The 25,400-nt window shown below is 38.5% G+C and overlaps 3 protein-coding genes and 1 long non-coding RNA gene across 4 annotated transcripts; all 4 read left to right on the plus strand.

Annotated features, from left to right (window-relative positions):
• The first annotated feature begins 659 nt into the window (after positions 1–659).
• On the plus strand, positions 660–2,471 carry LOC306893757 (uncharacterized protein). Its single transcript, XM_079455784.1, has 2 exons — positions 660–714; positions 1,001–2,471. The coding sequence occupies exon 2, from the start codon at positions 1,050–1,052 to the stop codon at positions 1,833–1,835; it is 786 nt and encodes a 261-aa protein (XP_079311910.1). The 5' UTR covers positions 660–714; positions 1,001–1,049; the 3' UTR covers positions 1,836–2,471.
• A 1,993-nt stretch (positions 2,472–4,464) lies between these two features.
• On the plus strand, positions 4,465–6,930 carry LOC306894343 (uncharacterized protein). The gene is made up of 2 exons (XM_079456813.1): positions 4,465–4,537; positions 5,150–6,930. Exon 2 carries the CDS (start codon positions 5,175–5,177, stop codon positions 6,180–6,182), a length of 1,008 nt encoding a protein of 335 aa, XP_079312939.1. The 5' UTR covers positions 4,465–4,537; positions 5,150–5,174; the 3' UTR covers positions 6,183–6,930.
• A 2,576-nt stretch (positions 6,931–9,506) lies between these two features.
• LOC306894342 (uncharacterized protein) lies at positions 9,507–16,409 on the plus strand. Its single transcript, XM_079456812.1, has 2 exons — positions 9,507–9,548; positions 13,123–16,409. Exon 2 carries the CDS (start codon positions 13,148–13,150, stop codon positions 15,230–15,232), a length of 2,085 nt encoding a protein of 694 aa, XP_079312938.1. The 5' UTR covers positions 9,507–9,548; positions 13,123–13,147; the 3' UTR covers positions 15,233–16,409.
• Positions 16,410–20,527: 4,118 nt separating this feature from the next.
• Positions 20,528–24,809, plus strand: LOC306893662. The gene is made up of 3 exons (XR_013786604.1): positions 20,528–20,611; positions 20,923–21,756; positions 23,764–24,809. It is a non-coding gene; the product is annotated as an uncharacterized lncRNA (long non-coding RNA).
• The last annotated feature ends 591 nt before the right edge of the window (positions 24,810–25,400 follow it).

Raw genomic sequence — 25,400 nt, forward strand, 5'->3', positions numbered from 1 at the left:
GACACTTCATAGTGTTCAGTTTTGCTATACATTGACTAACTTGTTAGTCTTGTTAGTTCTTCTTTTTCAAAATTACAAAAACACAAATTAGATGTTTGACCTGTTCATCTGCAACGCCTTGCATCAAATGTATGAAAATTAGCTTGTTTTAATTACTTAACGCCTGATATGCATGATATATACAGTGTATGTATGTGTCGATTTTGATGAATGGGAACATAACAGCACGCGCCTCCCGCGTTTGGCTCAACAGAACAGCGCGCGCAGCAAAACTGCATCTGACAGGACCAATCGCTTCTGTCTCTGCTGCTTCAATTAAATTCGGCTATAAGAGTTAAAATAACATTAAACCAATCAAATATTTACTTGTAGTCCGACAGATTGTCGTCTGACAGCCGTAACAACGCGTTTTTGAAGTGCCTTATCATATATCAATAAACGTTGTGAACTTTGAAATGATGTAAACTAAGGATTTAAGCTAAGTGGTATGTTTTTTTGCACTTTGTGTGAACTTTCTGTTCAGCACTGTGGTCAATTTATTTTGTATTATGGTTTATAAATGATATTGGATTTGAAATTGACTGCGGATAAGTGAAAATGCGCGTGTATAATTACGGTAATATCAAAATGTCAGCGGAAGAGTAGTATGCGGCACTATCATTGTGTTTACGGTAATATCAGCAACAGCACAGAAGCTGCGCTAACAAAGCAGAGGTAATATAATAACAAAATGTAATGTTTTCAGGTCATTTTAGCTGTTAAAATGGTTTTAAGGGTTCATACTGAATCGTGGTCTTATGCTTTATCCTTTCTATATCTTTAAAGACCCCTTCAAGCGATCTGTAGATGTGATTTATAGTGACATGGCTATTCGCTAAAGTTAGCCAAATTTGTTTTACTGTTTAGCCTATTTTAGTTGGAAGTCAGTAGTTCTTAAAACATGCCCAATTTGGATATTATCGGTCCTAACAAGTATTTTAACCGTTTTGTTCAAATACAGAAGCAGGCGAGACTTTCACCTGTTCTCAGTGTGGAAACTTGAGGAACACATGAAAACTGACAATGAAGAGCACCAATATGAGTGTCCTCAGTGTGGAAAGAGTTTCAAACAGAGATCAACACTTGAGGAGCACATTAGAGTTCACACTGGAGAGCGTCCATACACATGTACTCAGTGTGGAAAGAGTTTCAGACAGAAATCAACTCTTAAGGATCACATGAGAATTCACACTGAAGAACGACCGCACACATGTACTCAGTGTGGAAAGAGTTTCATACAGAAATCAACACTTAAGGATCACATGAGAATTCACACTGGAGAGCGTCCATATGCTTGTCATCAGTGTGGAAAGGGTTTCAAACGCAAAACAACGCTTAAGGAGCACATGGGAATTCACACTGGAGAGCGACCATACCCGTGTCCTCAGTGTGGAAAAGGTTTCAACCTCAAATCAATGCTTGAGAGGCACATTAGAATTCACACTGGAGAGCGTCCATACACATGTACTCAGTGTGGAAAGAGTTTCATACAGAAATCAACGCTTAAGGATCACATGAGAATTCACACTGGAGAGCGTCCATACACGTGTACTCACTGTGGAAAGAGTTTCAAACACAAAACAACACTTAAGGATCACATGAGAATTCACACTGGAGAGCGACCATACACATGTCCTCAGTGTGGAAAAGGTTTCAAACGCAAAACAACGCTTAAGGATCACATGAGAGTTCACACTGGAGAGCGTTCATACACGTGTCCTCACTGTGGAAACTGTTTCAAACGCAAACTAATGCTAGATGAGCACATGAGAATTCACACTGGAGAGTGTCAATGAACATGCCTTCAGTGTGGCAGAGTTCTCAAAATAAATTTGCTGTTAATTCATCAAGATGTTTCATCAGTATAACCGTATGGGCTTTTAGCTGCTGTGGTATCAAGATCAGTAAAAATGTGTACACTTACAAAACCATAAATTGAGATCAATGTTTTAAATTAAATGATCAATAAAGTTGCTAATAATTTTTCATATACTCTTGTTATTTTTTCTTTATGATTCATATTCTTGAGGTGTTTGAAGTTGTCTATTAAGCTCTATACAGTAAAGTCAGCTGAAGGATCATCAAACTATGTGATGATGTGTGTTTTTTGGAGGGTGTGTAGCTCTGGTGTGTGTTACACTCAATTCAAACTCATAGAAAATGTGTATAGATGTGGTGAGATCTCTCTTCTGTAGACATACGAGGATTGTGATGTGATCATTTAATTATTCTGAGCATTTTGAATCAGGCGCATCTGAAGAGACCTTTAGATGGCGGATATTTAAAGCAGGCGGGTGAATTTGAAAAAGCTACTTAGAAGTGTTTTTCAGTCATTTCAGTGTGTTTGTTTCGATAGTTTTCTTTAAAGATAGCCTGCATGTAAATGATGTGTCTGTTGTTTTGTTTATTTGAATTGATCATTGTTGTGTTGTATTTCTCTGGTTGGTTGCTCTCTGTTGCTGTTGGTTCTGTAAGGCTGTGTCCGAAATAGCCCCCTTTAGGCCTACCCTAATATAGTGCACTAATTGAGGAGACATCCACTTTAAGTGGTGTACAAATTCATAGTGGACATTATTCAGTGCACTCATTCAATCCTATGATGCATCATATTAACGAGTGTACAACTGATGTATGCTAGCTGCTTGCCTTATATCGTGATGCTCGTGCTGAATGAATTCCTGCGTCTCAGTCGAAGATGGCGCCCGCAGCATATCAAGAGCACCGAGTGTCAGAATTTACTCACTCGTTTTCACCTGCTCTTTAAACTGGACTACATTAGTGAACTAATTTAGGGAATAGTGAATGAGGGTCTAAGGGGCGATTTCATTCATGTTTTTTAAGTACTTTGTTGACTTCTGGACTGTTATATTTTTAGTCAAGTCAGCTTTATTTATATAGTGCTTTTACAATTTTCATTGTTACAAAGCAGCTGTACAAGAAATCATTGACTATAAGCAAAACATATGAGGTAATGCGAGTCAAAACACAGGTCAAATATCAGACACACTATAAATTACTATACGCAGTGTTAATTAAAAAACACTATTAAATTCTAGCAGCCCCCCCCCCCCCCCCCCGCCAGGCAAACAGTGCAAAACAGTATGAAAACGGTGGCGAGGAACCCAAAACTCCATTGGAGAAGAAAAAAAACCTCAGATCGAAACCAGGCCTAACCAGGGGATTCCAGTTCTCCTCTGGCAAGAGCTGCAGCCTCTGCACAAGCTCGACAGTGCTGTACAACAAGGCAAAATAAAATAAAATACAATTTTGATTCAAGATTATCATTAATAATCTAATAGCGGCTTAAATTTTTTAGCTCTATCATCACAGCTTTTGTCAGGTCTGGGCATGGACTGCGTCCTGCTCGCTCTAGTAACCTTGAACTGCGTCCTACCTGCTCTGGTAACCTTGGAACAATGAGAGGAGACTGGCTGAAAGTAGAGTATTGTTCTGCACTCTTTGATGCCCGATAATTTTAGGTGTGTTTGACTTCAAGCAACGTTGCGCAGATGATCAGCGTACTGATGTCATACGCTGATGAAATAAGCAGGCTTACGCCTGTGTCCGATATGGACGGGGGGGGGGGATTTCTGGACCCGCCAAGTGCCAGACAAACACGCACGCGTGCACACACTAACAGACACGCCACATGCATAAACCAGTGTTGCAGTGAATTCTTTCATTAGGTAAAATGCTTAGATAAACTATAGCTTTTATGCAGTAGAAAACTCTTGCCAGTACAGCCCCCTGAGCTTGAGGTTTTGCTTTGCCGACGCAGCTTGACGCAATTTGAATTCCTATCAATTGCCCAAAGATCATTTCATTATGCTGTCCTGGCCAGAGCTGCAGTGTAACAAACGGGTTTGGGTCTTCAAACACAGTCCCATCATAAATGTGACTGAAGATTGTTGATTGGTAATTTTGCTTCAGTACTTGTGATTCTGCAAGTGCACGTTAGGTCACACACCATCTAATAGATTTAGTCTGTCAACTTCCTTATTGATTTAATTCATTTTTGCTTAATACTATAACTAGTATAAACATTTTAATTACATGCAAATATTATAATTTATTTTCAGAAAATAACCTGAGGCCTATGTTACAAGCCGGGGTCTTAAGAGACTGAAATACCACAAATTTGCAAAAGGCTGGACGGACTGCATTGTTTGTATATTCCCTGCATCATATATATATATATATCATATGAAGGTCCAAAAAATTCATATTGAAAATATCTCCCTCACAAGAAAAAAATATGTTTCATTTATTTATTCATTGATTTCGGTCCTTACCGAAGACTTTTCACAGTAAATAAACATTAAAATTGCCTATATATATATATATATATATATGTAAGCGTGCTCGCGTATAAGAATCATTACGGTAATATCTTGTCAGCTGAAGAGTGTGCGGCAGTTTCACTGTGTTTACGGTAATATCAGCACCAACACAGAAGCAGCGCTAACAAAAGCGGACTGTTTTCTCTTCAATGTTTGAGGTAATATCAGAACAAAATGTCTTGTTTTCAGTTTATTATAACTGTCAGGGTTCAGACTGAATCATGATCTTATGTGTTTCAGTCATATATATCTTTAAAGAACTCTTCAAGCGATCTGTAGATGTGATTTATAATGACAGGGTTATTCGCTAATGTTAGCCAAGTTTAGCCTATTTTATTTACTTGAATGCATTTACACAATTAATGAAGTGTAACTTTTAAAGGACGTTCTGCAGCCGTGCAACTGATGCTGTGTCCCATTTTGACTTCTTTGAATATGCCCGAAAAGTTTGCGTTTTTTTCTGTTATGGAACGTATATGTTGTGCAACTAAGTAGTATACACGTAGATCAATTGTTTCTTAATTAATTATTTAAACATACTATGATCTGGGCCATAGCCTCCTATTTTTATGTCCAATACTATTTAGGAAAGGTAGTATGGAATTGGAATGCAGTGTAAATGTCAGACCACAGTTGATTAAACTTGCGTCAGTTGTTCTTAAACCCTAAAACTCAGACCCTGCGGCCCGATTTGCAAATAATCTGTCCGAATTAATATTTGAACCATTTTTCTCATAGTTGTTACTGTATGTATTTTGTTATTTTTGAAGGTCTGTTCCATCATACCACACAGTGATGTTCAGTGAAGCCATGAATGAAGTTGAGGAGAAACATCAGTGTCAGAAACCTCAGAATCTTGTAGAGCTAGAAATGTCTTCTAGTAGTTTGCATAAGAACAAGATTTTCTCTCCAATAAGGAAACAAATAACAGAAGCAGACGAGCCTTTCACCTGCTCTCAGTGTGGAAAGACTTTCAAATACAAATCAACACTTGAGCAGCACATTAGAGTTCACACTGGAGAGCGTCCATACGAGTGTACTCAGTGTGAAAAGAGTTTTAAACAGAGATCAACACTTGACGAGCACATAAGAATTCACACTGAAGAGCGTCCATACACATGTTCACAGTGTGAAAAGAGTTTTAAACAGAGATCAACGCTTGAGAACCACATTAGAATTCACACTGAAGAGCGCCGATACGTGTGTCCTCAGTGTGGAAAGAGTTTCACACAGAAAAATTATCTTGGGGAGCACATAAGAATTCACACTGGAGAGCGACCATACACATGTCCTCAGTGTGGAAAGAGATTCAGACAGCAAAATCATCTTAAGGTGCACATTAAAATTCACACTGAAGAGCAATCATACGTATGTCCTCAGTGTGAGAAGAGTTTCAGAGAAAAATCAACGCTTGAGAGGCACATGATAATTCACACTGAAGAGCGTCCATACCCATGTCCTCAGTGTGGAAAGAGTTTTAAGGAGAGATCAACGCTTGAGGTCCACATGAGAATTCACACTGAAGAGCGTCCATACGTATGTCCTCAGTGTGGAAAGACATTTAGGCAGAAACCCACGATTAAGGTACACATGAGAATTCACACTGGAGAGCGCCGATACACGTGTCCTCAGTGTGGAAAGAGTTTCAGACAGAAAACTCATCTTAATGTCCACATGAGAGTTCACACTGGAGAGCGCCCATACACGTGTACTCAGTGTGGAAAGAGATTCAAGCAGAAAACCCGTCTGGAGGTACACAAGAAAATTCACACCAGAAAATCCACGAACATGCCCTCACCATAAAATGAAGATTTGCTCTTAAAGGAACACTTCATCTGAAACATTAAGTTATCCTATATTTTACTCTCTCTCATGCTGTCCCAGGTGTATTCAACTGTGGTTCGCCTAAAGAAGAAGGTCAGAGTTATACTGAATAATAACCTAGCTCTTCCCAGTTGGGAATAGTGGTGGATGGCAGCCATTGTTTTGAAACTCAAAATGCACATACATCCATCTTAAAACTAATTCACACGCCTCCAGAGGGTATCACATCTCTTCTGAAGTGGATCGATCAGTTTTTGTAACAACAGAAATATTTGTATTTCAACAATTATAAACTAAACTTGAAAGAAAGACTTGAAAGTCACTGCAGGAAAGAACGCGAAGGTTCGTCTGATATAAACAGAAATCTGTGTTTATACGGGGCAGTCGTGGCCTAATGGTTAGAGAGTCGGACTCGTGACCAGAAAGTTGCCAGTTGGATCCTCAGGGCCGGCAGGTAATGACTGAGGTGCCCTTGAGCAAGGCACCTGACCCCTACTTGCTCCACGAGCGCTGCAGTGATAGCTGCCCACTGCTCCGGGTGTACATGTGTTCACAACTTGCTGTGCGTGTGTTCACTACTCTCTGGATGGGTTAAATGCAGCGGTCACATTTCAGGTTTGGTTCACCATAACTGACGAATAGGTCACTTTAACTTTTTTTTTTCATTCGTCATATTTAATCCAAAATGGCTTTATTATGAGGTAAATTGTCCATCTCAAGAGATGACAACAAAATAAAAAAAAATATTAAAAATTCCGAAAACATTGTGGTCTCCTCCTACCTTTTTCGTGAATGTCCACATTTAATGTATTTGTTGTATATTTAATGTTGAAAGGAAGTGGAACTAGAATTTGGCAAGATAACCACACAATGTGTGCTACCAATGCCAAATAAAAAGCATGTACACATGAAAGAGTGGCATACATTATTGTTTGTTAAAAGACAGGATAAATCAAATTAAAGGGGTCATATGACACGGCTAAAAAAAATTATAATTAGTTTTCGATGTAATGCAACATGTATACACGGTTCAAAAACAGTGTATTTTCCACATACCATGCATGTTTGTATCTCCTCTTTGCACCGCCTCTCTGAAACGTATGTTTCGCCTCTTACCATATTTGGAACATCAGCTTCCAAAGCAATTGTACTGACAGGTACTTGCGTATACATTTGGGCGGTCTTAGTCGAATCACACCCCGAACTGATGTAGATTTCAGGCAGGTCTGGGTGAGCATTCGCTTTAAGATAGAATGCATCTTTTGTTCCAACACTTACATTTTTGCAATTTTACGTGTCTAATACGTGCATGGGCACCTTATAACACACCAAAGACACGTATTCGCGCAATATGACCCCTTTAACTGAAATTATTTGCTATATATTGTTCTCTGACCAGTTCACCATTTCTATTATCTGGAAAGATTGCAGCATTGTCCCAGTAAATATCTAAAGCAACTCTGTGAGCCCTTTGTTTTCTTAGTCTGGCAATGTTATGCAGTACACGTCACAAGCCCTGTCTTGGGAGACCCTCGGGTGGTGCAGGGACTGAAATCGTGATTTCAGGAAGCCAACACTCATGATGTCCAAGGTGCTTAGAAAATTGACCAAACAAATATGCCTATGCTGGGTTACTACAGCACAAATCTATTTTAACCAAATAAATTGCTGTGAATTATTTTTGTCCATCTTATTTATTTATATTTTATTGCAAGTATCAAATAAATAAACAGAATAGAGGCTAGTCTAGCTTATAATTATAAACTACCTTAATAAAAGCTACCAAACAGCAACACCAACAAGCTTAGCATACTCCAAATGTAAATAAGCAACACGTATCAACTGCTTGTAAAAGACGGTTTTACTCCAGCATCATGCTTCCCACAATAATGAAGACTTAAGAGGAACTGGTTTCCTTCCCAAGATGTAGTACATGATGGTCTTCCATTGCTCCTCTACTGAGTGATGTTTTTTCCAACCTATGATCAGATATCCCTTTTGTAAATATGCACACATACACAGAATTATTATTAAAATAATTGTTTATGATTAAAAACTATTGTCAAAAATGATGTAAAGTCATGTGGGAAAAAGTCACACTTCAATGTGATGAAGAATACATAGGTCTTTCAATCTTAGCCTGATGACATGTATGGTCACATCTTTCCTATTGAGGTTAATTGTGAAAATAAGTACACAATGTGTGTAACGCCTTTACCGCACATATGACCCCCCACCCCCTTCCTGATTAAAAAACATTTAATATATATTAAAATATATATATCCGGGATAAAGATTTAAAAATGGTTCTCTTCAAACTACGCAGAACAATAATAATTAATAATTTAGCATGAGAAGATCATGTTTAACACCCCTTTAAAGCCGTATCTGGGGAAGAGGATACTACGGCAGCAATATGAGATATACGTGAGAATCTCATGTCTGCCTATTGTGTTTTTTTCACCGATTTATGTGTTTTTCAGTTTTGGCTTGTTCCTCTACATTTGTTTTAACCTGTTGAGATTCCGTTATTTCACTTGACTCACCGGCTGTATGCTTTGATCTTGATGTAGAAGTTCAGAAGTCCCTCAGTACAGTAATGGACTGTATGTGGCATTACGTAAATACATTTAAAGGGTTAAAAATCAAAAGAATGAATAATTGTTTGGTATTTATTATTTATTTCTGTGAGCGTAATAACACTCTGAACTGTCTGTTGGTCTGTGCGCTGAGAAAGATAACCGCATCCCCACGAGTGATATCTAATAGCGAGTGGTGGTCCGGTCTGAAGCGGCACTGTCTGCAACACGAGAAGCAATGTGCTGTTGAGTATAATGCTGACGAACAGACACGGCTGGCTTTATTGTATGTCATAAACATAGAGCAATGAAAAAACACTTTAATGTGCCAAGCCATCAGAACTGTAGATAAATGATGATATGCAATCTAGTTGCATATAGGCTGTGTATTAGAAAGCCATGTTCATATGTGGTTCTGGAGTGCCCCCTGGTGGTAATACACATTTTGTATACTGGAGGCACGTGCTGTTAAGTTGCTCCCGTTGTGAGATAATAAACAAGTTGTTTCTCAGCATCCAAACGTCTCTATTTCTATAACGAACTACAAGAACCGAACAGAAACCCTTGGGTGGGAAACCGAAGTTCTAATTGAACCGTGGGGGAGCTGTACAGTTAGCACAAGTGAAATGCGCGAGTATAAGAATCATTACGGTAATATCTTGTCAGCTGAAGAGTTTGCGGCAGTTTCACTGTGTTTACGGTAATATCAGCACCAACACAGAAGCAGCGCTAACAAAAGCGGACTGTTTTCTCTTCAATGTTTGAGGTAATATCAGAACAAAATGTCTTGTTTTCAGTTTATTATAACTGTCAGGGTTCAGACTAAATTATGACCTTATGTTCTTCTCTTTAAAGACCTCTCAAGCGATCTGTATTTGTGATTTATAACGACGAGGTTATTCGCTAAAGTTAGCCAAATGTGTCTTACTGATTATCCTAAAGTTGTTCTTAAACTGAAAACTTAAACCCTGGGTCTCAAATAGCATATTATATGTCCTAATTCATTTTTCGTTTTGTTCTAATACAGAAGCAGGCGAGACTTTCACCTGCTCTCCGTGTGGAAACTTGAGGAACACATGAAAACTGATAATGAAGAACACCAATATGAGTGTCCTCAGTGTGGAAAGAGTTTCAAACAGAGATCAACACTTGAGGTGCACATTAGAGTTCACACTGGAGAGCGTCCATACACATGTACTCAGTGTGAAAAGAGTTTCAGACAGAAATGTCATCTTCAGGTACATATGAGAATTCACACAGAAGAGCGTCCATACACATGTACTCAGTGTGAGAAGAGTTTCAACCTCAAATCAACGCTTCAGAGGCACATGAGAATTCATACAGAAGAGCGTCCATATGCTTGTCCTCAGTGTGGAAAGAGTTTCAAACGCAAATCGACGCTTGAGGATCACATGGGAATTCACACTGGAGAGCGTCCATACACGTGTTTTCAGTGTGGGAAGAGTTTTAAACGCAAAACAACGCTTAAGGATCACACGAGAATTCACACTGGAGAGCGTCCATACACACGTCATCAGCGTGGAAAGAGTTTCAGACAGAAAACTAGTCTTGAGACGCACAAGAAAATTCACACTGGAGAGTGTCAATGAACATGTCTTCAGTGTGGAAAGAGTTTTCACCATAAATTGTAGATTTGCTGTTAATTTATTTATCAAGATGCTTCTTCAGTAGAGTAATAATGGTTTTTAGAGATCAGTAAAATATGTACAATTACATAGACATAAATTAGATCAATGTTTTAAATTAAATTCACAGTAATGTCTCAAAAGCTTTGCCCGGACCTTTTTCTCAGATTCAGTGTGAATGATGTCAGAGGCGATTTCATGTTCAGTGTCTCAACATTGATCTGACACTAAAAGAACAATCGTGATTTTGTGTTTTGTGTCTGTAAGTTAAGTAAGAGGAGGTCATCCTGAAAGTGTGTTTGAATTATGAGATTATTTAGATTTTATTTCTTATGCAAATACTTATATCATTTTCTCCTAATGTTTCATATTCTTGAAGTGTGTGTTGTCTTCTCTTGAGCTCTATATGTTATTATACAGTAAAGTCAGCTGCAGGATCATCAATATATGTGGTGTTGTGTGTTTTTGGAGGGTGTGTAACACTCTGGTGTGTGTCACACTAATTTTAAACTCATAGAAAATATATTTGATTGTTATAGACGTGGTGAGATTCTCTTCTGGTTTAGACATATAAGCATTGTGATGTGATCGTTTTATCATTCTGAGCATTTTAATCAGGCACCTCAGAAGAGACCTGGGGCCCGTTTTAGAAAACGAGGTATGTCAAACCAGAAAAATATAAACTCTTATTTATTAACACCTAATTTATGAATATATAAACGTATAAACTCAACCCCAATTCTAAAAGACAGGTCGGGAGCAGGTTTTCTTTGGTAAACCCAGAGTTTCTTTCCATCTCCTACCCTTTTTAAAGCGCAAGTGGTATAACTCATTAATTCATTAATACAGTCATTCGTGGCACACATTAGATCACACAGAGACCAACTCAGTGACTTAAATGTAATATGTGCTTTTATAGAGGATCCTGTATGTGAAGAGGCTGCATTCATTCATCGGGATGTGCTTTGATTTCAGGAGAACAGTTTAGGACCAGGGTGGAATTTAGCCATTTTTCTGTGCAATTTTATTTAAACTGTACCATTTTTCTGTGCAGTGAATTAGATACATCAAAATATATCTCATCCCTCCTTACATCAATAACATCAGCCATCATGGCTGTGTAATAACATTAGAGTATTTTTTCCCTAGATGTTCTCACAAATGTTGGTTTTCTATAGAGGATAAGAACTGACTTAATAAAGTGTATAAATAAAGTGCAAAAATACAGAAATTAATAAATATAGAAAAAACATGTGCCCATTATGTGAACTTTCTTTACAGCACTGTTGTCCATTTATTTTGTCTAATGGTTTTTAATATTCGGATTGATTGTGGCGTGCGTGTATTTAATAATCATTACGGTAATATCTTGTCAGCTGAAGAGTTTGCGTCACTATCACTGTGTTTACGGTAATATCTTGTCAGCTGAAGAGTTTGCGGCAGTTTCACTGTGTTACGGTAATATCTTGTCAGCTGAAGAGTGTGCGGCAGTTTCACTGTGTTTACGGTAATATCAGCATCAACACAGAAGCAGCGCTAACAAAAGCGGACTGTTTACTCTTCAATGTTTGAGGTAATATCAGAACAAAATGTCTTGTTTTCAGTTTATTATAACTGTCAGGGTTCAGACTGAATCATGATCTTATGTGTTTCAGTCATATATATCTTTAAAGAACTCTTCAAGCGATCTGTAGATGTGATTTATAATGACAGGGTTATTGGCTAATGTTAGCCACATTGGTCTTACTGATTATAGTTACTTTATTGCTTTACACTTTCTAGCTTTAAAAGCACGTTTTGCAGTCGTGCAACTAATTTTGAGTCTCATTTTGACTTTTAAAGTATGCATTTTTTTGATATGGAAAAGTACATGTTTTTTAATGTGCAGAAAAGCAGTATAGACTGTAGGGTTTTTATTGTGATTTATATTGTGGTTTAAACGTGCTTTTACATTTAAAATGCTTTATGATTTCATTATTGATTACTAACCGTGCATAATATGTTGAAAATATAACCAGTGTGTGAGTTGGGCTAACCAAGAGTTAGGATGATATTGAGTGTGTTTCCACAGGAAACGGTATGTGTGTGTGTAAAGATTAGATTACACACGGAGCCCCATGGAATGTGGTGGATTGTGGGGGCCTCTATATAATGTGTTGCAGATGATTCAAGAGCAAAGCAGTGTGACCTGGTTGGTTGAGACAGGACAAAGAAGAGAAAGCTGATTGGATGAGTCCTAACCCCCAACTGGAGAAGAGACCCGTCGTGAAATATTATAAAAAGCTGTGAAACTGTTTTTCGTGGTCGGTTCTTTCTGTAAGACTTTGCGTCTGAGAACTCACCCAGCAGCTCTATTGTTTGAGACTTCTGATCAATAAATTTCAACATTTTCTTAACTGGCCTCTCTCCAATTTTGAACACGCAGAACATTGTTTTAATGTTCATCAAGACGCAGATCAATTATTATTTCTTTATTATTATTTAAACACATACTAATCTTTATTTCCAATACTATTGAGGACGTGTAGAATGGAAATGCTCGGTGAGAGTCAGACTGCTCAGAGTTGATTAAACTTCAGTTGTTCTTAAACCTGCAGCCCAATTAGCATATTATCTGTCTTAATTTAACAGTTTTGTTCAAATATTTTATTAAGTTGTTAATGTGAAAATTCATGTTTTTATTTCTTTTTGAAGGTCTGTTCCATCATACCACACAGTGATGTTCAGTGAAGCCATGAATGAAGTTGAGGAGAAACATCATTGTCAGAAACCTCAGAATCTTGCAGAGCTAGAAATGTCTTCTAGTAGTTTGCAGAAGAACAAGATTTTCTCTCCAATAAGGAAACAAATAACAGAAGCAGACGAGCCTTTCACCTGCTCTCAGTGTGGAAAGAGTTTCATACAGAAAAATAATCTTGATGAGCACATGAAAACTCACACTGGAGAGCGACCATACACATGTCCTCAATGTGAAAAGAGTTTTAAACAGAAGTCTATGCTTGAGGAGCACATTAGAGTTCACACTGGAGAGCGACCATACACATGTCCTCAGTGTGGAAATAGATTTAAACAGAGATCAACGCTTAATAAGCACATAAAAATTCACAGTGAAGAGCGTCCATACGCATGTCCTCAGTGTGAAAAGGGATTTAAACAGAGATCAAAGCTTGAGGATCACATGAGAATTCACAGTGAAGAGCGTCCATACGAGTGTACTCAGTGTGAAAAGAGATTTAAACAGAAAAATTATCTCAGGGATCACATGAGAATTCACAGTGAAGAGCGACCATACGCATGTCCTCAGTGTGAAAAGAGATTTAAACAGAGATCAACGCTTGAGGATCACATGAGAATTCACAGTGAAGAGCGTCCATACGAGTGTACTCAGTGTGAAAAGAGATTTAAACAGAAAAATTATCTCAGGGATCACATGAGAATTCACAGTGAAGAGCGACCATACGCATGTCATCAGTGTGAAAAGAGTTTTAAACAGAAAAATTATCTCAGGGATCACATGAGAATTCACAGTGAAGAGCGACCATACGCATGTCATCAGTGTGAAAAGAGTTTTAAACAGAAAAATTATCTCAGGGATCACATGAGAATTCACAGTGAAGAGCGACCATACACATGTCATCAGTGTGAAAAGAGATTTAAGGAGAGATCAACACTTGAGGTCCACATGAGAATTCACAGTGAAGAGCATCCATACGTATGTCCTCAGTGTGGAAAGAGTTTCAGAAACAAAACATCGCTTGATGAGCACTTGACAACTCACAGTGAAGAGCGTCCATACCCATGTCTTCAGTGTGGAAAGAGTTTTAAGGAGAGATCAACGCTTGAGGTCCACATGAGAATTCACACTGAAGAGCGTCCATACGCATGTCCTCAGTGTGAGAAGAGTTTTAAACTGAAAAATAATCTCAAGGAGCACATAACAATTCACACTGGAGAGCGACCATACACATGTCCTCAGTGTGGAAAGAGATTCAGACAGAAAAATATTCTCAAGGAGCACATTAAAATTCACACTGGAGAGCGACCGCACACATGTCATCAGTGTGGAAAGAGTTTTAAACAGAAAACAACACTTGAGAGGCACATGATAATTCACAGTGAAGAGCGTCCTTATCCCTGTCTTCAGTGTGAAAAGAGTTTTAAGGAGAGATCAACGCTTGAGGTCCACATGAGAATTCACACTGAAGAGCTTCCATACCCATGTCCTCAGTGTGGAAAGAGATTTAGGCAGAAATCAACGCTTAAGGCTCACATGAGAACTCACACTGGAGAGCGACCATACGTATGTCCTCAGTGTGGAAAGAGATTAAGGCAGAAATCAACGCTTAAGGCTCACATGAGAATTCACACTGGAGAGCTTCCATACGTATGTCCTCAGTGTGGAAAGAGATTAAGGCAGAAATCAACCCTTAAGGCTCACATGAGAATTCACACTGGAGAGCACCGATACACATGTCCTCAGTGTGGAAAGAGTTTCAGAAACAAAACATCGCTTGATGAGCACTTGACAATTCACAGTGAAGAGCGTCCATACCCATGTCCTCAGTGTGAAAAGAGCTTTAAGGAGAGATCAACGCTTGAGGTCCACATGAGAATTCACACTGGAGAGTGTCCATACGTATGTCCTCAGTGTGGAAAGAGTTTCAGACAGAAAACTCATCTTAATGTCCACATGAGAGTTCACACTGGAGAGCGTCCATACATGTGTCCTCAGTGTGGAGAAAGTTTCAAACAGAAAACCCGTCTGGAGGTACACAAGAAAATTCACCCTGAAGTGCGACCATGAACATGCCCTCACCATATAATGAAGATTTTCTCTTAAAGAAACACCTCAGTTGAGAAATAAAATGAGCCTATATTTTACTCGCTCTTTTAGATGAATTAGAAAAAAGAATTAGGGCCGGACTTTTTTTTGCTCTTCCCTTTTTGATTTGTTTGTTATTTGGGCCTGGAGGGGAGGGCTAAAAATGCCTCACTGTTGGACAGTCAGTATAGTCATACCACTTTTTAGTTGCTGACATCATGTGGTGTACAGTTGTTGTTGAGAGAGGGAGAGGAGCTTAATGTTTTTATAAAGATTACAAGTTCAAATGAATTTGGAAAAAGAAAAAGTTTATATTAATCACTGCATCACTCATATTCCCGTTTGATGTCATGGTGACTTTAAGCTCACCATACGGAGAGTTATACTAAATGATATCCTAGCTTTTCCCAGCTTGGTAATAGTGGGGGATGGCAGCCATTATTTCAAAACTCAAAAGTACATAGATCCATCATAAAACTAATACACACAACAATTGTGACACACTTTTCACTCATGCAAAGATGCAAGTCATTTAATGAATAAGAAATTAAGAAAATAAAGCATTTAAATGATCTTTCAGCTTGTTATTGTACTGGTGCTTGTCTTCTGTTGAGCTCTATATGATATGACAGTAAAGTCAGGAGAAGTCTGTAGATATGACGGTCATCAAACTATGTGGTGTTGAAGGATTTATATTGTGGTTTAAACGTGCCTTTACATTTAATATGCTTTATGATTTCATTATTGATTACTAATTGTGCATAATATGTTGAAAATATAACCAGTGTGTGAGTTGAGTTAACCAAGAGTTAAGAGCTGATATTAAGTGTACCAGAATTGTATGTGTGTGTGTAAAGATCAGATTACACACAAGGAGCTCGTTGGAATGTGGTGGGGTGTTTTCATGTGATGTTTTGCAGAAGGTCAGAGAGCAAAGGAGTGTGAGCTGGTTGGCTGAGGCAGAACAAAAGAGAGAAAGCTGATTGGACGAGTCCCAAGCGTCCCCAACCCCCATCTGAAACCAGAGACACGTCGTGAAATATTATAAAAAGGCTGTGAATTAGTTTTTCTGGGTCGGTCCTTTGTGTAAGACTTTGCGTCTGAGGACTCACCCAGCAGCTGTATTTTTTGAGACTTCTGATCAATAAATTTCAACATTTTCTTAACTGGCCTCTCTCCAATTTTGAACGCGCCGAACATGGTTTTAATGTTCAGCAGTGTTGACAAAGACATTAATTTACTTCCGGACTTTCTTTCATTTATTTACATTGATTATATGTTGAGTTCTAGACTGTTACCTGTATATTTTACTGCCCTCTAGTGTCTTCTTCCAGGTACATCATACATTAGTATATCTCTTAATATTCCGTTTGTCTCATGGTGTTCTGCTACTATTAGGTGTTTGTCTGGTTTAATCGTCATATATGATCATTACAAGTGACATCAATAATCTTTGTGGTGACACTTCATACACTCTTTCAAGGAGTAGTTCACCATCAAAAAGAAAATTCTGTCATCATTTACACACTGCTTATTTCTGCAGAACACAAAAGTAATAATTGTGAAAAATGTTCAGCCTCCGTTCACTTCTATTGTAACCAGTGCAAGTGAGTGGAGGGCTGTTAACAACATTCTTCAAAATATCTTCTTTTGTGTTCTGCGGCAGAAACAGTCATGCTGGTTTGAAATGACAAGAGGGCGAGTAAAATATGACAGAATTCAAATTTTAAAGGTGAAATACTCTTTTCATAAACATACACCTGACATTTCTCAGAGTCAAACACCTTGTGTCTTTTTTTCTTTTTGGACACAGCAGTACAGCCACAGCGGCAAATACATTTTGACAGAAATGTGCACCAGTCGTTGTTTAGGTTTGTAAAGTCGTTTTAGAAATTTAATTGGAAACTGATATCCCGAATTCTGACAACATTGAAACTTCGTCACAGTCCGTTCTTCTTTCTCTTGCACTATTAATAATATGTATATATATATATTAATATATAAATTTTGTTTTCTCCAGTCGTTGTTTAGGTTTGTAAAGTCGTTTTAGAAATTAAATTGGTATCTAATATCCCGAATTCTGACAACATCGAAAGTTCGTCACAGTGTAGCCTTGCATTCTTCTTTCTCTTGCACTATTATTAATAAAGATTTACATTTGGATTTTTTATTTTCACTTTTTTGTTCATTTAATAAAAGAAAGAAAGAAAGAAAGAAAGAAAGAAAGAAAGCATAAAAATACAGCATGTCATGAGCACAAATTGACGTCTGGTAGGCCAACATGTTGTCCGTCTGTTCCTCTGGTTGTGTCATGTTGACACGAGAGCAAAATAGTATCTTAACCTTAAGAACAGTGTTCAGTTTCACATTAGGTTTGTATGTTGTAAAGCAGTACATTGTCATAATGAATGGAGGTATGTATATGAGCTTTTGACATTACATTGACAACACATCACTTAGTTACACAAGCCCTTCTCAAGCAGTACAGATCTCAATGAACAAAATATCCAGGTTAAATCTCTTCACTTACATACTTTGCATAACTTGCAAGAACACAATAATGTGACAGTGGTCAATGAAAGCCAAAATTATAAACACATTCAGGGCAGGAATTACAGTAAAATCACTGTAAAAAATGGAAATATTGGTTCATTCAACTTTTAAAGTTTTACCACAGTAACTCATAATGTTAGTCATTAATGTGCAGTGCCCTTCGTGCCTAAATGAACTCCCTGCAATGTCTGGGCGTACCCCTGATGAGATGGCACATGGTCTCCTGTGGAATCTCCTCTCAGACCTGGACCAGAGCATCAGTGAGCTCCTGGGCAGTCTATGGTGCTAATTAATGGCTTTGGATACATGAGATCCCAGAGGTTCTCAACTGGTTTTAGGTCTGGGGAAAGTGAGGGGCTAGTCAATGTCATCAATGCCTTCATGTAATAGTGTGTACATTGTGTTTCACGTTTTGAGGTAAAGGTAATAACATTCTTAGGAGATCATGTCAGGCAGCCCAGGTGTCTGAGACATTACCCTTTTGTCTTTCTGCACGTCCTGACCATTTGGTAGGATCCCAAGTTAAAGGTGAATGCAAAGCTCAAGGCACAGCTGTGTATTGGTCTCTATGATAATGTGAAGTAATGTCAGGCAGATCGGAGTAGCACCTATGCATTTAAATGACACTGTTATGCTGATGAGATCAGAGCTGGGGAAAATTCAGGTGGGAATGGGCTGATTCCTGAACTGCGTTTGCATGCTTTGTTTAAATTGTCTCCACCTCTATGTATCCCTCCCCCTTGAAAGGTATAAGCTCTACTGTGCTGAGCTATAGTCAGACTTGGATGACTGCAGAAACTCACAGCGAGTCCTCAATGAAGAGTAACTTCCTTATGAAAGATATCCCAACGTCTCCTGGTCTCTGCAGAAAAAAGTTTCCTACATTACATAAAGGGTGGATATAACGCTGGATTTGAAGATCGTTTGATACTGATAGATGGTGCAGTCCCAGTGCTAATAAACTGCACGCAGTAAGTAAAACTAAGTCATACGTTTGTGTTTTGTTGGCAATCAGCATGTACTGGCATAATGTACAAAACACAAAGGGATGCTAGTGTTGTAGTATTGGTGCATCCCTATTGTATAGGCACTCAAGATTAATATGTTATTGGCAGAACTGCCCGTCATTGCAAATCATTGTATCGGCTCATCACTGCGTGCACACATAGACCAGAGTGAACTGTTACGGCGGTCTGAGATTACAGGGGCCAATGAAAAAGTCATTTTGGTTGCTGTCACCTAGGGCTGGGTATTGTTAAATTGGTTTCAATATCGATGCCCATGTTAATACCTTGACTTCAGTACCGGTTCCTGAACGATACTCTTTGATAGACTACCAATTTCATGAAATGTTACGAAAGACTACAAAACAAATTACTTAACATAAAGATTCAGTTTTATATTTTCAGTTTAGTAACTCTTTACAGACTCAAAGATAAAAACACAAAATTGAGTTCAAATAGTGCAACGTTTCAAGTCATGTACAGTATGTGCAACAGCAAAACAATTTCCAGGCCATTCAATTTTTCCACTGCGTGTTCCCCTAGACTAGTTAGAAAAATCATAACACTTTATATGTAAATTTGAGTTGAGTGACGTATTACTGTTTTAAACTGAAACAAGAAACATTTGGGGTCATTGTTTAATAACTTTACAGTAAGTTAAGTATTTCACAAACTAGTTAGCAATTTACCATTAAGACCAGGCTTGACTGCTTGTCTGCCGCTGCCTGAACAACATTTGGTTGATCGGATCACTAGTGGACGAAGGAGGCACATACCCATCTACACTTGGTGTTTTGTGATTTGGACACTTCTGTCCTGATTTCTTTGACGGGAGGGTTCATGGGCAGATTAATGACCTTACATATGGTATTCAACCACAATAATGCCCTTAATGGGTTTGCTATTGTTTATCAGTAAGTAATGGTCTATTCTTTCGCTCGGCACAAGCTGACACATCAAGCTCGTTGTCTTAAATTATGTTTTATTAACAAAGTTCGGGAGGAACCTAAGCATATAAATCAGCCCAATGTTCCATCAGAACCTGATAACCTTCATATGCTTTACCATCTATCCCAACAAGGAGCTGTTTATCGGCGAGGGCGAACTCGTGAACTGCACCTTAACTACATCGCTAGAGTTGAGAGATTCAGGCGTAAAAAGACAATCGCTGTCTACAACATCATGGCTAAAATAACTTAAATCCACAGACTCAAGTAATCATATGTAATTCTAGTCATAAATACATATGCTTGAATGTTTTTCTTAACAAGGAATGCATTTCAATTTGTCCCATGCATTGTGTGTGTGTGTGTGTGTTCAAAATGTAGGTCCCTGCACGGGCAGAAAAGCTTATAAATCGCACAGGACTATATTTTTTGAAAATCTAAAAATGCAAAGAGATTTATATGATCTTTGGGTTTAGGGGTAAAATTTACTGCTGTACTGTTTAAAAATCATTACGCCCATGGACTGTCCTCACGGAGATAATAAACCATAGATGTGTGTTTATTTTATTCTTACTTAGTTTTTAATGATCATTACGGTAATATCTTGTCAGCTGAAGAGTTTGCGTCACTATCACTGTGTTTACGGTAATATCTTGTCAGCTGAAGAGTTTGCGGCAGTTTCACTGTGTTTACGGTAATATCTTGTCAGCTGAAGAGTTTGCGGCAGTTTCACTGTGTTACGGTAATATCTTGTCAGCTGAAGAGTTTGCGGCAGTTTCACTGTGTTTACGGTAATATCAGCACCAACACAGAAGCAGCGCTAACAAAAGCGGACTGTTTTCTCTTCAATGTTTGAGGTAATATCAGAACAAAATGTCTTGTTTTCAGTTTATTATAACTGTCAGGGTTCAGACTGAATCATGATCTTATGTGTTTCAGTCATATATATCTTTAAAGAGCTCTTCAAGCGATCTGTAGATGTGATTTATAATGACAGGGTTATTCGCTAATGTTAGCCATTGGTTTAACTGTTCAGCCTATTTTGGATGAAAGTCAGTCGTTCTTAGGCCCAATTTCCATATTTTCTGTCCTAATTAATATTTTAACCGTTTTGTTCAAATATTTTGTTCAGAGTTGTTAATCTGAATTTTTAATTTTATTTTGGAAGGTCTGTTCCACCTTACCTGGTGTTCAGTGAAGTTGAGGAGAAACATCAGTGTCAGAAACCTCAGAATCTTCTTTGAAAGAAGATTTTCTCTCCAATAAGGAAACAAATAACAGAAGCAGACGAGCCTTTCACCTGCTCTCAGTGTGGAAAGAGTTTCAAACAGAAATGTCATCTTCAGGTCCACATGAGAATTCACACTGGAGAGCGTCCGTACGAGTGTACTCAGTGCTGAAAGAGTTTCAGACACAAATCAAATCTTGATGAGCATTTGAGAGTTCACACTGGAGAGCGTCCATACACATGTACTCTGTGTGGAAAGAGTTTCATACAGAAATCAACGCTTGAGAATCACATTAGAATTCACACTGGAGAGCACCGATACACATGTACTCAGTGTGGAAGGAAGAGTTTCAGACTGAAATCAGATTTTGAGGTCCACATGATAATTCACACTGGAGAGTGTCCACGAACATGTTTTCATTGTGGAAGTTTTCAGAGTTTTCCGCATAAATCGTAGATTTGATGTTAATTTACTCATCAAGATGTTTTTTGCTACAACCTTTGGTATCACTTTTCCCAGACTTTACATTTATCTGATAACAATAATATAGTCTAGATATATCAGACTCTGAGAAACAACTAATCTAAAAGATGACTGAAGTGACTTTTTAGTTTAGGTCATCACTGGGGGCCCTGAGGGTTTACTGCACCCTCAGTGGATTTAGTTACATTTACATCATTTGGCAGACTCCAAAGCGACTTACAAGTAGTTTTTTACAGTGGCACATTACTGCAGCGCCAAGTAGGGGTCGGGGACCCGTTTCAGAAAGCAGGGTAAGTGCAAACTCAGTGTAAGTTAACCCCAGAAAACGGGATACTCTGGGTTTTCAGTTTCAGAACGCGAGGTATATCAAACCTGTGACCGTGGGGTAAGTCAAGCCCGTTTCAGAAATCAAGGTATCTTATACTTAGAGTGAGTAACCATAGGAACCTACTCTGTGAACCTAACCTGGTCGGCAGCAGGTTTTATTCCACTAACCCGAGGTTTGTTACAATCTCCGCCCCTTTTAGAAGCTCGAGCGGTGTTGAACTTGCCGTTTGTTTTTTCAATCGTTTTCCTTAATCGCGCACAAGTTCATAACACAGACATTAAAATGGCATGTCCGTTTATTCAATACCCGTAGATGAGGAAGCTGCATCATTCAGAGAGAGTTAAATTTACGTCGGTAGAGAATATATGGTGAAGCACAGTTGGATGTTTTTTCATATCCGGAGGATGTTTTATTTGAGCGATACCGTTTTTCTTTACAGTCCATTAAATATATCCACAATCTGCTTCATCCTTACATCACAAACCTCACTCGTCGGGGCCGCGCTCTTACATCTGAGCAGATTCTCTGGCTTTACGTTTCTTTGCTAATGGAAGCTTTCTATAGGCCTATAACACGGGGATGCAGAACACGTTAGCAAGGCAACTGTGTGCAGAGCAGTAAGAAAAGTGTGCATCGCTCTCAAGCACTTTTATACATTTGTGTTAAGTTTCCTGTGAGAGCCATCAAAGAGGAGTTTCATAGGATTACAGGTGAATGGTGAACGTCTTTCTGAATTAGGCTGATCAAATAAATGTGGTCTTGCTGCCACCTCTAATAATTCAAATACCCTTTAGGATTTCCCATTGTGATTGGGTGCCCATTTAAAAGGTCCCACTCGCCCCGTTCTGCGCGGGCTTCGAACAGATGTCGGTCAGAATGAGAGACGGGCGCTCTAACGACGAGCCTAAAGACTACAGTCCCTATAGCGTATATATATATATATATATAGTGCCTCCAATTCGACTGGCGAGAAATAAACGGAGCGCTTTTGTCACGTGGTGTTGCCATGGTGAATCGTGTTATCTTCACTCAATTGATGATGGCTTTTTAATTCCGCGGTGAACACGCGTAACCTCGAGTGAACTTACTCAGAGTGGATTGAACTCATTGAAACCAGCTGTTCTGAAACAGAAAACTCAGAGTAGTGATTATCTGAGTAAATCAACTCAGAGTTCATATTTTAACTCAGTGTTGCTTGAACCTCCTTATTGAAACGGGTCCCAGGTGTCTTGCTCAAGGGCACCTCAGTGGTTCTCCACCGGCCCTGAGAATCCAACCAGCAACCTACTGGTCACGAGTCCGACTCTCTAATGATTAGACCGTTATGATCTTAAAATCTGCATTAAAGAAATCTGTTGAAGTCAGGAAAAGTGGAAAACGTTTGAATATAATATCATTGGACATGGACGTCCATTTGTGAGTTTTATTTAAGCAAAAGGATTTATTAAGTGGTTAGGTATAACAAGTATTCTTTTTCACATTGTGTGAGCTTTCTCTGAATCATGGTGGTCAATTTATTTGGTCTTATTATGTGCTTTAAAAATAAAGTTGACTGTGGACAAGTGAGAACGCGCGAGTATAAGAATCATTACGGTAATATCTTGTCAGCTGAAGAGTGTGCGGCAGTTTCACAGTGTTTACGGTAATATCAGCAACAACACAGAAGCAGCGCTAACAAAAGCGGACTGTTTTCTCTTCAATGTTTGAGGTAATATCAGAACAAAATGTCTTGTTTTCAGTTTATTGTAACTGTCAGGGTTCAGACTAAATTATGACCTTATGTTCTTCTCTTTAAAGACCTCTCAAGCGATCTGTATTTGTGATTTATAACGACGAGGTTATTCGCTAAAGTTAGCCAAATGTGTCTTACTGATTATCCTAAAGTTGTTCTTAAACTGAAAACTTAAACCCTGGGTCTCAAATAGCATATTATATGTCCTAATTCATTTTTCGTTTTGTTCAAATACAGAAGCAGGCGAGACTTTCACCTGCTCTCAGTGTGGAAACTTGAGGAACACATGAAAACTGATAATGAAGAACACCAATATGAGTGTCCTCAGTGTGGAAAGAGTTTCAAACAGAGATCAACACTTGAGGTGCACATTAGAGTTCACACTGGAGAGCGTCCATACACATGTACTCAGTGTGGAAAGAGTTTCAGACAGAAATGTCATCTTCAGGTACATATGAGAATTCACACTGAAGAGCGTCCATACACGTGTCCTCAGTGTGGAAAGAGTTTCAACCTCAAATCAACGCTTCAGAGGCACATGAGAATTCATACAGAAGAGCGTCCATATGCTTGTCCTCAGTGTGGAAAGAGTTTCAAACGCAAATCGACGCTTGAGGATCACATGGGAATTCACACTGGAGAGCGTCCATACACGTGTTTTCAGTGTGGGAAGAGTTTTAAACGCAAAACAACGCTTAAGGATCACACGAGAATTCACACTGGAGAGCGTCCATACACACGTCGTCAGCGTGGAAAGAGTTTCAGACAGAAAACTAGTCTTGAGACGCACAAGAAAATTCACACTGGAGAGTGTCAATGAACATGCCTTAAGTGTGGAAAGAGTTTTCACCATTAATTGTAGATTTGCTGTTAATTTATTTATCAAGATGCTTCTTCAGTAGAGTAATAATGTTTTTTAGAGATCAGTAAAATATGTACAATTACATAGACATAAATTAGATCAATGTTTTAAATTAAATTATCAGTAATGTCTCAAAAGCTTTGCCCGGACCTTTTTTCTCCTCAGATTCAGTGTGAATGATGTCAGAGGCCATTTCATGTTCAGTGTCTCAACATTGATCTGACACTAAAAGAACAATCGTGATTTTGTGTTTTGTGTCTGTAAGTTAAGTAAGAGGAGGTCATCCTGAAAGTGTGTTTGAATTATGAGATGAATTTGAATGAATTTATTTCTTATGCAAATACTTAATTCATTCAGGTGTGTGTTGTCTTCTCTTGAGCTCTATATGTTATTATACAGTAAAGTCAGCTGAAGGATCATCAAACTATGTGGTGTTGTGTTTTATGGAGGGTCTGAAGTCTCAGCCTCTGATGTCACGCCCATGGACCGTTGGTTAGATGTCTGATGCATAAGGCACACTTTTCTGGAAACCCTTTAGGAGGTTCGAAGTGATTGGTTCAATTTCATAGGACTGCCAAGAGTAAAGTCGAGACTGTTTCATTTCGTTCTGTGGCTAGTTAGCGCAGAGATTGTTGATATATCTTATCATGTTCTATAATTAAAAAATATCAGCAAGATGTAGTGACATTTCATTACATGGTCGATCTGTAGTCCTGATTTAAGTCAAGTCAGCTTTATTTATATAGCGCTTTCCACTATTTTTATTGTTACAAAGCAGCTGTACAAGAAAACATTGACTATAAGATTATGCGAGTCAAAACACAGGTCAAATATCAGACTGACTATAAATTCCTATATGCAGTGTTTATTAAATAAAACTATACAATTCTAGCAGCCCCCCCCGGCCAGTGGCTTTTTCCCATGCCTTAAGTTGAAACCCAGTTACATGATGACAGACATAAGGAAAATTATATTTACATTTAGTCATTAAGCAGATGCTTTTATCCAAAGC

Source organism: Barbatula barbatula (assembly GCF_947034865.1).
Source record: "Barbatula barbatula genome assembly, chromosome: 5".
Lineage (NCBI taxonomy): Eukaryota > Metazoa > Chordata > Actinopteri > Cypriniformes > Nemacheilidae > Barbatula > Barbatula barbatula.